The sequence below is a fragment of the Paramisgurnus dabryanus genome, chromosome 15 (genome assembly GCF_030506205.2).
Source record: "Paramisgurnus dabryanus chromosome 15, PD_genome_1.1, whole genome shotgun sequence".
NCBI lineage: Eukaryota > Metazoa > Chordata > Actinopteri > Cypriniformes > Cobitidae > Paramisgurnus > Paramisgurnus dabryanus.
The window spans coordinates 14,209,133-14,222,576 of record NC_133351.1 but is presented as its reverse complement, the minus strand read 5'-3'; the positions used below and the strand labels follow the sequence as shown (position 1 = coordinate 14,222,576).

General features: G+C 34.4%; 2 protein-coding genes across 2 annotated transcripts; one reads left to right on the top strand and one right to left on the bottom strand.

Moving 5' to 3' along the window:
* Positions 1–4,598: 4,598 nt before the first annotated feature.
* dnajb11 (DnaJ heat shock protein family (Hsp40) member B11) lies at positions 4,599–9,974 on the bottom strand. Its single transcript, XM_065251808.1, has 10 exons — positions 9,813–9,974; positions 9,203–9,359; positions 8,404–8,501; positions 7,562–7,694; positions 7,275–7,417; positions 6,734–6,816; positions 6,540–6,597; positions 6,099–6,210; positions 5,786–5,945; positions 4,599–5,704 (listed from the first exon to the last, which is right to left on the bottom strand). Exons 1-10 carry the CDS (start codon positions 9,884–9,886, stop codon positions 5,640–5,642), a joined length of 1,083 nt encoding a protein of 360 aa, XP_065107880.1. The 5' UTR covers positions 9,887–9,974; the 3' UTR covers positions 4,599–5,639.
* A 338-nt stretch (positions 9,975–10,312) lies between these two features.
* Positions 10,313–13,262, top strand: rabl3 (RAB, member of RAS oncogene family-like 3). Its single transcript, XM_065251370.1, has 8 exons — positions 10,313–10,393; positions 10,678–10,769; positions 10,853–10,982; positions 11,108–11,222; positions 11,451–11,595; positions 11,727–11,798; positions 12,447–12,485; positions 12,655–13,262. The coding sequence occupies exons 1-8, from the start codon at positions 10,348–10,350 to the stop codon at positions 12,709–12,711; spliced, it is 696 nt and encodes a 231-aa protein (XP_065107442.1). The 5' UTR covers positions 10,313–10,347; the 3' UTR covers positions 12,712–13,262.
* The last annotated feature ends 182 nt before the right edge of the window (positions 13,263–13,444 follow it).

Sequence of the window (13,444 nt, the reverse complement as noted above, 5' to 3'; positions counted from 1 at the left end):
CACCTGGTTTCCTTCTGTGGGTCTGTAGAAAGCCTGTGTGGCAAAAAAGAGATTGGTGAGCTCAGAGGTCTTCCCAAGGACAAGGCCAAATCTGTCTCTGCTTTGTGCAGCTCTAGGTTTGTGTGTTTTCTTGTGTTTTCAGGCTTGGGGTCTGGCTAGAAGCAGTGTTTTGGGGTTTTCTAACTGATTGGGATCTAATTTGTTGGCCCGAGTAGAGGGAACCTTTTCAACCCTCCACCCAAGGGAGTCTGATACAGGAGCCCTGGAGCACGATGACTGACAGCCTCTGTAGCAGTTAACCAGTGATGGGACCAGAAAACAGAGCTGTAGAGAGGTGTGGAAAAATTCAATGCCATGAGCTATGATACAAAAATATGACACTTTTCCAATTAAATGTTTGGTGATGATCATTAACAAAAAGGATGCAAATACTTTCCGGGACTCCCAGCATGATTGATTACCTTGGTCTTACATTAGGGCAGCACATTACACATTAATTTAACACATATTAGTTAGACAATTACAGCATGTTGCTGACTTGCCTCTTAAACCTCTGGAAACGAAAATATTTTTTTATACAATGAAGGCACACTGTTATCTGTACCAGAATCAGATTCTATAAGAAGTAGACCCTAGCAAACAGCTGAAGGCCGGGTATCCCTGTGTTCAAGTGCCTTTATCTAATCTACACAAATGAGGATGACCTGGACTTTGAAACCAAAACAGACATGGTGTAGCTTGGCTTGTTTGAGTATAAAATAAAAGCAATTCAGGTTTTTCTCTTTGGAAAGTTTGTAAATTGTTTGCCGAAGTATCAGTTCACTAAAGTGAAAGACAACAGTAGAGTTAGTTTATGCAGCAGTCTACATTTACCAGATGTTGTAAAACATAAAATAGAAATATAATGGCAATTTCTAATGTTCACTGAATTAAAAAGACTCCGGCCCGGATCCGCACCGCAGCTGCTGAGGTTTCGTTGTTGTTTTTTTGCACGAGAATCCTACGTTTTTGCACGATTAACTTTTTATGAATTCTTAAGAATTAGCCAACTCGTAAAATATGTACGAATTCTCATGAGATCACCCTGGAACACACAAATACTAAGAAAATGTATAGCTTAAATGCACTGTAAGTTGCTATGGATGAATGCATGTATGTCAGTGACATACACAGGATTAGGACTCACAAAACCCAAACTCCAAAAGACAACTTTACATCATAAGAGCACCCCATCAGAGCTATGGAGGAGCAGTCTCCACACCTTTTCTTGTAAGTTTCAGAGGCCATAATACTGATGTGTACATGGGCATACATTAACACGCATGTACTTGGCCAGAGAAAGCTCTGTTCCAAGTCCGGCCTGCCCAGCATCAGACTAAGTGCTCTTGACAGCCAACCACACAGTTATTAACTGTGATCCGCCACCACAGGGCCCGGGCACCACTGCTGCGGGGAGGGCGTAGGATGGGCTCCACACCCACACAAAGGCGGCTTTCAGCGGACCCCTTGCTTACACATCTTTAATACACGCATACTGTACTTTATATGCACATACAGTTTGCCGTATATTAAATAATCTCTGTTTCTGCTTAACTGGTGAATGTTTACTAAAATAAAATTGTCAATTTAAAATATTAGAATAAACTTACCCACAACTCTACATGCATGGTCAACCCAATGCCCCTACAAAAATACTGGTGTGCTGTACCATTGTGCTATGATGCAGTGATGGAACCAATCTTTCATTGCTCATACCAATGGTAATTTAGTGGTGGCCTAGTACAGAACAAATACTATATTCATGTAGCATTCATGAAGTTCAAGCTAAATGCAAAAAAGTTGTATGGGATATTTGTACAGTAGCCTGCATGTGCCTGAAATCGACAAATGCTCTGCTTCATCTCGCGCCAAATCCATCCAGAGCACTTTAAATCTAGGCCGGTGGTCTCAGCACTGTTTGTCTCTTTAGGTTCACATCTCAACCGCCTCTTCTTGAGGATGTAGATGCTAAAGTCCACTTTAAGCCTGTAAAATAGGGATGCAGTATATTTGAATCATTCCGGGGAGAGCTTTCATAATGACAGTTGTCTATGTTTAGCCCTTAAATATTTCAATAAACAGCAGCCCGTCCTCACAAACAGACGGGGTTAGTCGCTGAATCGAAAAACCCCAAGCCGCTTTTTCCTGCCTGCGTTTCCATAATTAGAGCCCACAATTCACTGTAAAATAGTTGAGGCTTTATTCCTCTTTGAATCGACAGTCTTTTATATACTTAGTTGCAGGGCACACACGGTTTCTCTGCGCCGTGGGACAGTGCTGGCCGTTCACAGCCCGCTTCAAAGCAAGACTGGGCTGGGGCATTATTATACACATCCAATATCTTTTGTTTGCTTCAGATGGCCGGCCACAAAATAAATATAAAATTTTGCTGTTTTGAATGTTCTATATCTTCCTTAAACTTTTTTGTAAACAAGTCATCATAAGGAAACTTGTCTTTTGAAAAAAATCAAGACAAAACTGCAGTAAAGTTATAAAGTTGTTAATTTTTGTTTGTACATTCAAAGCATACTGAAGGGAATAAGGATGTCTTTACATTTTTAATGAGTTACCTATTGTTGAACATTTTGCCAACTATCTTCAACCCAAATAAAAAATCTGTTATATGACATGTGGTAGACCACCAGTAGAAATCTCCCCTTCTAGCTTAATATAATAGTTTAAAATATGCAGCCTAGACCAAGAGCCTTCAACCAAAGGTGAGAGAAAAAGAAGAGGGGCAAAAGTCTTGGTAAAAAATAATTTTAAGCAAACATAAAGGCAAGGTAGAGATCTGTGGCTTGGAGTTGCGGGACAAGGAAAGACTCCCCAGTGCAGATGCTGAGGTGGTGTCTAAAAAAGCCCCCCCCCCATAAACTCTACAGACACATTTACACAATATATACATTACTTTTTCATCCCACTAATTACAGGGCTTGTAACACATACTATACAGTATAGTATCCAGCATTAAAGGGACAGTTCACCCCAAAATTACAATTTTAAATAATTTACTCCCTCTCTCGTTATTACAAGCCTGCATAAATCACTCTTAAACACAGGAAAATATCAGAGGCCCCATTGACTTCCACAGTATTCATTATCCTACTATTAATGGGGCCTCTGATCTGTTTGGTTAAAAAAATACCAAAATATCTTTTTTTTAAAGAGATTTATACAGGTTTGTAACAAACTGAAAGTGAGTAAATGATGACAGAATTTTCATTTTTGGTTGAACTATTCCTTTAAGCACTTAAACATCTGCTTTGACTGTCACTTACATTTATACTGATTCTCATTTATTCACGCTATTTATCCTTTTCACTACTTCACACACACACAGCCTCACAGACAGAAATACGCACACAGGAATTCACAACATGTATAACCACACTGTTAAACAGTGTGTACAAACAGATTCCTCTAATAGTTTATTGGCAATCCAGGACACACCCTGACAGACGACCTCCCCCTAAAGAGCGACCACCCGTCTTCTGGTAAAAACACGTCCTGATTCAGCACAACGAAACCACCTGCAGCACAGTCAGGCAGACTGACACCACAAACACTCTCTTTAGCAAATAAAGTGAAAAAAATTACTTATATAGTAAATTAATAATGTATGTATTAAACACTTAAGAAATTAACTAAATTTAGGAGTAACAAAAATAATTTACATGTAATTTAATGGAGACAGTAGAGGTCTTATAAAATGGAGCTGATAAAAGTTGGGATTCCAGTTCATTATTAAAGACAGCAAAGCCCTTGTATCTGTAATGAGCTATAATTAATGTTAAACAATAATTATTATAATTAAATAATAATGCTATTTAAAAGATGTTTCAGTTCTCAGAAACAAATGTTTTGTCTCTCCTACTCTTTTTGTTTACCGATATTCAATTTCTTTTTTTAACAATTTTGTATTTGGGAAAAGATCACATGTGACTAAAACTTTCCACCATTTTAAAGTTTATCGGTGGCGTTTATCCTGCATTTCATGTTTTTCATTGTTATGATAGCTCCCTTTAAAATTTTTGGTCGATTTGGATTCGGGCGAACAAAATGGGTTAGACATGCAAAGAAGTTGGTTACATAAACCACTTTAACTTTGTAAACAGTTTTGACACAAATTTCAAGAAAAAAATATCAGGCTATTCGTTGTCATTTTTTTAGTCACTTGATAAGAGTATGGATAAATAAAATGTTAAGATTCACGGAGTTTTATAAGCAGTGTGGTAAATGGGATCAATTCCTAAATATTTTTGATATTTTGCTGCCCTCTACTGGCTGCTGCCGAGACCATAACAGCAGACAGCCAATGAAAATATAGTAGACTACACTATGAACAAATGCAGCTTTTTTGTCAAATCAACATTATTTTTATATTACTTTAACTTAATAAATTAAGTTAAACAATTTTTAACTTGTTTTTATAAGTTATGCCCCATCTTTAGGTCAAAACTTAAAATAGCAGGTTGTTTTAACTTCAAGCTGCATTTTCTTACACTGTATCTAGTTTTTTTCTGAAGTCATAACATTTTAAAGCTTCCAATAACAAAATCTTTGAATACACCATGTATTACAAATAGCTTTTAAAACAAATAGATTTCTTTACGCTTTGAACTCTCATGTCAAAAACAAAGTAATCTTTTAAAATATATAAACATTCTACATTTTATATCAAGCCCGTTGTACACAATTTCTTATCACTAGAAACTTTTAATTTCATTTGAAGTACAAATTATGGGCTCTAGATGTTACTCTATTTTGTCTGGTGCAGTCCACAAAAAGCAAAAGGAAAGAGAGTAGTTGGTAAGGACCCAATAGGCTGAACATGGTGGGGTAGGGGAAGTAAAGGAAACAATAAACTCAGTTTAGTCACATAGAAATTTACATAAGAGAGCTGAACTGTACAATTGAAGATGTATTCTGTTTGAAATTCAAAACGAAGTGAACGCCTCAGAGGAAACAGACCTGTAACCAGAAGCCAAAACTGAACCAGGCTGACAAGTATCTCACATTAAAATGATTAATAGTTAGTGCTGTTCTCTACACAAATAACAACAACAACTGCAATAACCGTGATAAATCCGTTCTTTAACAGAAACGTGCACATCAGGGTCTTAAGGTTCAAAACACATAATCGTTTCTTTCATAAAACACGGTCTTGAAGTGTACAGTGCTGAGGGAGGTGTTTAAATTGTCCTCTGGTTTGAAGTCTCAGTCCTCTTTCTGTTTGTGGGTTGTCCCAGTACAGGTCAGCTGGCAGATAAAGAGAGTATGCCGATGGTTGACTGGTCATAGCAAGAAGATTGAACCGCGTGTGTGATGAAAAAAAGTCTTATTCCAAGTATAAAACTGGGGACTGTGTAAAAAAGAATTATAATTTGGACAAAACTTGTTCACAAACAGCAAAAAATTGCTCTTTAACATTCCACGGAAAAAAACAATGCTTTTAAAAGAGAAATTAGGTTGTAGATTTAAAAATAAAATAAAAATGAAGAAAAATCTATCCTGAGAATAATTTGAAAAAATAAATACACCCCAATTGCTTGTTCCTCGTTTGGTGTTCAGTCCTTTGTGTGATTTAATTTGCTGGTTTGTCAGTATCCCTGCAGTCCATTATAAACCTTTTGAGATGGTGTCTGTTTCAAAAGCTGCCTTATACCTGAGGAAAAAAGTATTTGCATTAAATATACAAAAAGATTCAGCATTAACTAAATGCCTATAATGCTAAGATCCGTCTTACCATCCTTCTGCTGGTCATCAAGCTGATCCTTGGGGAAATCTACATCGAAGGTGACTATGAGTGATCCACGAATATTGTTGTTGTCAAAATTTGGCAGACCCTCGCCCTTTTTCCAGATACGAGCTCCTGGTTTAGTGATTTTATCCCTTACAATGTGCACCTACAAGACCACAAGATATGTTTATGATGATATAAGTTTCTTTTAAATTTTATTTAAAGTATAAAAATACAGGGCAACAGCAATAATCTATTATATCATATCAAATTGATAGTTTAATCTAGTAAAAATATAATCTAAGAAAACAGGACATGCCTTGTGACCATCTAGATGAGTGATGTACATCTCAAAACCAACCAAAGCCTCTACCAGAGAGATGGTGACATTTGTATACAGATCATCACCTCTGCGCTCAAAAACGGGATGCCTGGACAAATACAAATTTACAGAGTGAATCTCAAAAACTTTCAAATAGAGAACTGCATTTTATATTTTACAAGTACACTTGATATGTATGATAATAAATGGATTAAAGATAGGCTAAATCTAAACTGCAGAGTAAAATCCCCAAATGAAGACAATTAAATAAATACGCTATTATAAAAGAGAAGCGAGACATTACCAATCAGAAAAAGTTAATAATTTTTTTTCCATTACATTAAAAATGGCCTACAGTTCACATAGATGTGCTTAAAAGCCATTTGCTATATAAATTATCAAAGAAGAAATGTTGCAGTAACATAATATTAGACTTACTTCAAGACTTTGATGCGGAAACGCAGATCTCCAGGCTCACCATCAATGTGAGGTTCACCTTAAATAAAGTCATATGCACATCTTTAAAATATCAATGTAACTGGATTTTAATATAATTAAATATATATATATAAATACTTGTGTTACTTGCATGATACTGTTATAAATATATTATATAGACTTGTGTCCTGTACCTTCCCCAATGAAAGGGTACTCCATCTCATCTCTCACACCCTGCTCAATCTCCACCTCTAATGTTCTCTCCTCATTAATAAGCCTGGAAACAAAGATGATTGTCAGGAGTTGTTTTTGTTTTTATTTTAGTCATGTTATTTTTATACATTTCTAAATTAGTATTTATATTTATAATAGCTTATTTTATAGTGGGTGCAGTTTCAGCACCGACAGCGAACACGCTCACAACATTTGAAAGCCAAGAATGCTTTCTGTTTTTCCTAGATTTTGATTTTGAATTTATTTATTTGCTTGCAGTTTTTTAATCATTCAAATTTGGCTAGGTGGTTAATAACACATTTTTCTGTGGTGTGACAAACTTAGAAAACAAATCACTTTAGATGGATTTAAACTTATTTCAGTATATTTCTAAGGAAACACTTCTAATGCTTGTTTTCTTTAAGTGTTTAATTAATATTTATGCATTTATTTAATTATTTTATTTAATTAAGCTTTTAATAATTTTAGTTGATGATAACCCTGTTGTCGGGGAAGACTTACTTGATATTGGGGCATTCATCACAGACTACTTCCTGTGTCATCTGGAAGCGACCTGGTCCTAGCTGTGTGGTTCTCATTTCTTGACGACAGTTACATTTTCTTTTGCCTGGAGCTTCTTTTGCTACTGGTTTGTTTCGTATCACCTACAAAATGAAGAAGGGGAGTAAACAAGATACGACGAAAAATTACTCAGTAAGTGTGCAAGACAAAAGCACAGTCTGTATGCTATATATGAAAGATAATAGAGAACAAACACAAGCAAAGAAAATAAAAAAAGAAAAGCTCACCTCTACAAAATTCCCAGAATACACCTCCTCTAGGGTTACTTCTAGATCCAGTACTATGTCATTGCCCCTGGGAATATCACGATTGGCCTGCTGCCTGTTTCCACCAAACATAAATCCAAAGTCTCCAAAGAAACTGTTAAAGACAGTTAATACATGTTTTATTCACCATCTTTAAATATCAATGCATATGCTGTAGATTAAAAACAATGCATTGGAGATGTGTTTTAATTATCACTAAATCCCTTTACGTTTCTTCTTTGATTAAATTTTAAGAGAATGAACTGATTTGGGAAGTCTTTAAAGACACTTATTCATGCCCTTTTGTTCTAAACTCTGTTGTTGTATTAACAAATGACTTCTAGTTATCAAATATTGTCATTATGTTCATGCTGTATTTCTATCCAGTAGAGATCTAGCCCCCAGCCAAGCCTGGTTTCTCACAAAGATTGTATTCCACTTGTATTATCTCATGGTTTTTGTTCTTGTCAGTCACTTTTGGCTTGCTCACTTGGGGCATTAGGTGCTCCAATTAAGTTTTAAATCGAAACTGCTCAACTTTTAGACATTTATGACAATGTACCATATTCTGTAAAGCTGCTTTGAAATTATGTGTATTGTAAAAATGGTATACAAATAAATTTGATTTAATTAAAAATTGCAGTGTCAATGGACTCCTTTTATCAGACTTGCTTCTTAAACTACAAAACTATGTAGGCATCAGAAATTTGTAGAGCTAAAGTATGGATTCATAACACAAATTGTAAGACAACTGTACAAATATATCAGTATTGGCTATTATTTTTGTAAAGATTGTGAAGCTATGGGCATGACAGTGTTTTTACCTGGAGAATATATCACCATGTGAACTTTGATGGCCTTCCTTTAACCCTTCCTCTCCATACTTGTCATACTGTCCCCTTTTCTCCTCATCTGAAAGCACCTGGGTACAGAAAATGCCACCCGAAATGAGTGTTTTTTTATTTGTGAAGAATTTTCAAAAGAAGCTTTGTCTTTGTTTTAATGAATATAATGTTGGAAGTCCTATGTGATGATGACAGATGCAATGATATATACATTTGACAAACATTTCATTATATGTAGTTTTACATGTATGAGTTTTATGTTGTAAATATATATGTTTTATATGGCGAGGTTACTGATCATCACCAGTCTGAATAGAAATTAATTTATGATCATTTTTCAAACAGTGTAGGCAAATAGCCCAAAGCGCTCAACAAACCCCGCTTGAGCTCCACGTCAAATCTAATGAATAATAAAAGGTTTGTTTTAACCAATCAGAGGCGGCCACACATTTCCTGTAACCAATCAATTTTCAACATCAACGCACAAGCTTGTCATATTCGCTGGCTTTAGGGCATCATTCAGAAAAAAAAAAACAACAACAAATAATATTTAATTTAAATACTTTGTGACCAAACAAAGCGCACACAATTTAGATGTTATGATGAAATGTATAGTTAACATTAGTATTAAAACGAGAACTAAGGCATGCCATGCTCTACCCAAGACACATAAGTTACATATATCTTCAGATATACAGAAAACACCAGTACAAAATAATGGTTGTTGAACTTATAACACGGATAAAGAGCCACGTGAAAGACGTATACATCACCATACCTCGTAAGCAGCTCCAAGGTCTGCAAATTTGTCTTGGGCATTTGGGTCATCCTGGTTTCTGTCTGGGTGAAGCTGTAATGCCAGCTTTCTGTAAGCTTTCTTAATATCTTTAATTGTTGCTGATCTACTAACTCCCAGAATTTTGTAGAAATCCCTCCTGTAATAACACATCACTTTAGCACTTCTGAGTCGTGCATTCATTCATTCTTTTGATGTAACTTAAAATAAATAAACATACAATTTACATTTATCCACAGATTACGAGGGACGTTGTGTGTCCTTAACATGATCATATACGTTACCACACACATACATTTATTTAATCTTGTGTAGCTGTACTTATGGCAGCAGTGACAAGTTATCAGTCTAGCTATTTGCGCTAAACATGCTGACGATTTTGCTAAAAATATATTGCATTTACAAGTCTCCAAATTCACAATAAATGTAATAAAGTACAAGTGTTTAACAATTTCTTTTAAAGTAGTAAATGACAAGCTTTCCCAACAAGATGCATGGACAGTGGCGTAGACCAATCACAGTGAAACATGTGTACCATTGAGTTTATAAAGGAGCAACGCCAAACCCTAAAAATAACACGATCTCTACTTACCCGGCAAGTACTGTAGATATTAGATATAAGATTAAAAAACACACACTTGACAGTTTCATTCCTCTAACAGCCATAGGTGCTTATTTGTCTTAAATGCACTAAAACACACCGGCTTTCTGTGTGTTGTCTATCAAAAATCCTCTTCCTGCTCTCAGCCGTAAGTCCCGCCTCCCTTTCAAACGGAAGTGACATAAGAGTTATATCTATTCTGGAATTTATATGCGCATTTACAATAAGGAAATAATTAATTTACAAATGTAAATAATATTGCCATAATGATTTGATGATACTTTATTAAACCTATGATCATTTTTGTATGTTTTCCACACCCTAAATATTAACAATACAGATAACAACGTATAAATACGATCTATTTATTTTATATGCGTACACTTATATTTTACTTTTACTTACCTACATACAATTTTTTTGTATTGTCAGCTACATATTAATTATAAGTCCGCGTTAAGTTACTTTTATTTTGTTCTAATAAACGGATACAAAGGAAGTGTACACAGTCTACTTCCGGAAAGCAATGGCATCTCTAGATAGGGTAAAAGTGTTGGTTTTGGGGGATTCTGGTAAGAATATTATCATAATACTTTATCGACCATATTGTTTTTTTTAATAGCCAGATAAAGCCAACGTACATTTAAATTATAAGCGCGCTGTTTGCGTTAAAGTAAAGATGTTAGCTTCCCATATTAGCTGTTTCCCATAAGCATACTGTTCTATTAAAATTATAACTGGTGTAGAATACTATAACACATACTTTAATTCATCTTAACGTTTAGTCTTTCACATAGATATAATTGTTAACCTATTACTGTTTTGATCGCTGTTTTTTATGTTTGTTTGCTTGCAGGTGTAGGAATGTCCTCTCTTGTACATTTACTCTGCCAGAATCAAGTTTTGGGGAATCCATCATGGACTGTGGGCTGCTCAGTGGACGTCAGGGTATAATGACATCATTGTCAATGTCATCATTATTAAGTTACTGTGTCATTATATAAAGTTATAACAGTTATTGTGCTATGTAGGTGCATGATTACAGAGAGGGAACTCCAGAAGAAAAGACATATTACATTGAACTCTGGGATGTTGGAGGATCTGTTGGGAGCGCAAGCAGTGTTAAAAGCACCAGAACTGTGTTTTACAATTCTGTAAATGGTTACGTATCAGAACCAACAATTAAGAATATTTATACATGTACTTCAATGCTACAATAACTCAAATGATGTATAGAAACATGTTTATTTCTAATGCTAAATCTATACATTTCTTGATATTTACAGGTATTATTTTAGTGCATGATTTGACCAATAAGAAATCCTCCCAGAATCTGTATCGCTGGTCACAGGAAGCCTTGAGCAAAGACTCTTCTCCTACTGGGATAATTGTATCTAATGGGTGAGTAAAGGTTAACTTCTGATTCAGTTGGAACAATGCCACAACTTAAAGATAATGACCTTATATCAAAAGCAACATGAATGTGATTTTCTGTGTTGTTTATTTTTTGTATCTCTTATTTGATTAAGCATTTTAGGGAAATAAATCAGAATGCAGTGACAGAATGCTATTGTTTCTGCATTATTCCCCTTGTAATTCTGATTAGTTATGTTTTTTTTTTTTTTGCAGGGACAGAGAACAGTTTTCAGAAAATTCTGTTCCTCTATTGTTAATCGGTACCAAATATGATCAGATCCCAGAAAACAAAAGGAATGACGTCCTGGCTCGCACTGCCTTTTTGTCTGAGGACTTTAACGCTGAAGAGATTAACATGGTGTGTGCTGTACTACTGTTGTAATTTTTTAACCAATGATGTTTCGTATTATGGCGAAAAACATTTATTTGACATGTTAAGCTTTGATGGGAGATTTTGAGTTCTTAAAGTATTCTTGCCTTTGTTTATAGGATTGCACAAATCCACGATATCTTGCTGCTGGGACATCAAATGCAGTAAAATTGAGCCGATTCTTTGACAAGGTAAAAGCAAGGGATGCTTAACGATTAATCGCGATTAATCGTTAGCAGAATAAAAGTTTTTGTTTTCATCATATATGTGTGTGAACTATATAATAAATTATGTATAATAAATGTATAATAAATTTGTATAAATAAATGTACACACATGCATGTATATGTTTTAGAAATGTTTACATGTGTATATACATTTGTATATTTATGTATAATTTATATTATATATAAATATAAATACTTAATATATACATTTTTTTTCTTAAAATTATACATGAATGTGTTCATATTTATATATATACATATTTATTATACACAGTTTACACAGATATGTGATGTAAACAAAAACTTTTATTCTGCTAACGATTAATCGCGATTAATTGTTTAGCATCCCTAGTAAAAGCTTATGAGGATGAAATACATTTTTTCAATCTGTGTCATACAACCACAAAAATCATGAAACAAATTGAGCTTTAAAAATGTGGACAGAAAATATCAGTTGCAATAACAGTATGATTTTAATTATCATCTCATCTTTGATAGCTATGCAAAAATGTAATATATTTTTAATATGACTATGCAATGTGAAAACTTTTCTGATGTGCATATATGCTGACTATGTTCATAAGACTAAACTTTTGTTACATGTTTCTTTAGGTGATAGAAAAGAGATACTTTACAAGAGACCCTGGCCAGGTGAGAGAGTGTGAATGGATATTGCATTTTATTTTAATATTACTTTAAACAGTTTTTTTGTCTACAGATATCATTAGAATCAAATTTAATGTTAAATGTAATTAGTTTATGCATTAAATGTGTTATCTTTGTGTTTATTGGCAACACATTGTTTTCTTTTTCTACGTAGATGCAGAGTTTCACAGACAGGAGGCGCTTTAATTTCAAGAGTCTTCACAGTGATTGAGTGTTTGGGTTTAGTATCAAGTATGTTGTTTGATAATCACTTTATCCCATATTTTGTGATATTTGTGTCTGTCTTCAATAAAGTCATTTGAAATCCACAATTAGGAAACAAGAGGATAGAAGGGGTTGGGGTGTTTTGCACAATGATTATTATTCAATCAAAGTTACTTTCCTTCTGATGTTTACTCTTTTTACTTATTATGTTGAGTAGAACCTTTTCTTTTTGGTTAAAGGTACCTGTATAGTACAGTCAACACAATGTGCAAGGCAAACTTATTTTCTAAATTATGTAAATTGTGTCTACTTGATCTTAAAAAAAATTGTTCACTAGTGATCCGAAAGTGTATACAGTATGAATGAACAATATAATTTTACATCATGATGACAGGTTTCATTTTTGATCTTTGTAATTTACAAAATATTTCAAAATACAAGTCTTTGCTATATTAGCAAAGTGTTAAAAATGTGCATGTGTGTAGAGCTATGTACTTTAAACATCTGCAATAAACAAATATGCATTTTAATAATGCCTAATTGTCTTTCCCATTTAAATTTTTTTTTTTTTTGCACTGAAAAGAAACAACATGTAGGCCTATGCATTTATTCCTTAGACCTCCTTTAGGTAGGACAATTGTAAAGGCACACACACTATTGGGGCCTCCAAAGATCATTTTTAGTAATAACATGGGTGTGGTAGAAGGTCCATCCTCATATTCTTTCATAGGGCCCAAAAT

What these genes read in the sequence shown, in the direction of transcription:
- dnajb11 (XM_065251808.1), bottom strand. Translation starts at nt 9,886, where the DNA reads ATGGCTGTTAGAGGAATGAAACTGTCAAGTGTGTGTTTTTTAATCTTA. An exon ending in ACCTTGGAGCTGCTTACGAG is followed by an intron (nt 8,502 to 9,202) that starts GTATGGTGATGT and finishes TTCTGTACCCAG; the next exon opens with GTGCTTTCAGATGAGGAGAA. An exon ending in GTACCCTTTCATTGGGGAAG is followed by an intron (nt 6,598 to 6,733) that starts GTACAGGACACA and finishes ACTTTATTTAAG; the next exon opens with GTGAACCTCACATTGATGGT.
- rabl3 (XM_065251370.1), top strand. Translation starts at nt 10,348, where the DNA reads ATGGCATCTCTAGATAGGGTAAAAGTGTTGGTTTTGGGGGATTCTG. An exon ending in GGGATAATTGTATCTAATGG is followed by an intron (nt 11,223 to 11,450) that starts GTGAGTAAAGGT and finishes TTTTTTTTGCAG; the next exon opens with GGACAGAGAACAGTTTTCAG. An exon ending in TTACAAGAGACCCTGGCCAG is followed by an intron (nt 12,486 to 12,654) that starts GTGAGAGAGTGT and finishes TTTTCTACGTAG; the next exon opens with ATGCAGAGTTTCACAGACAG.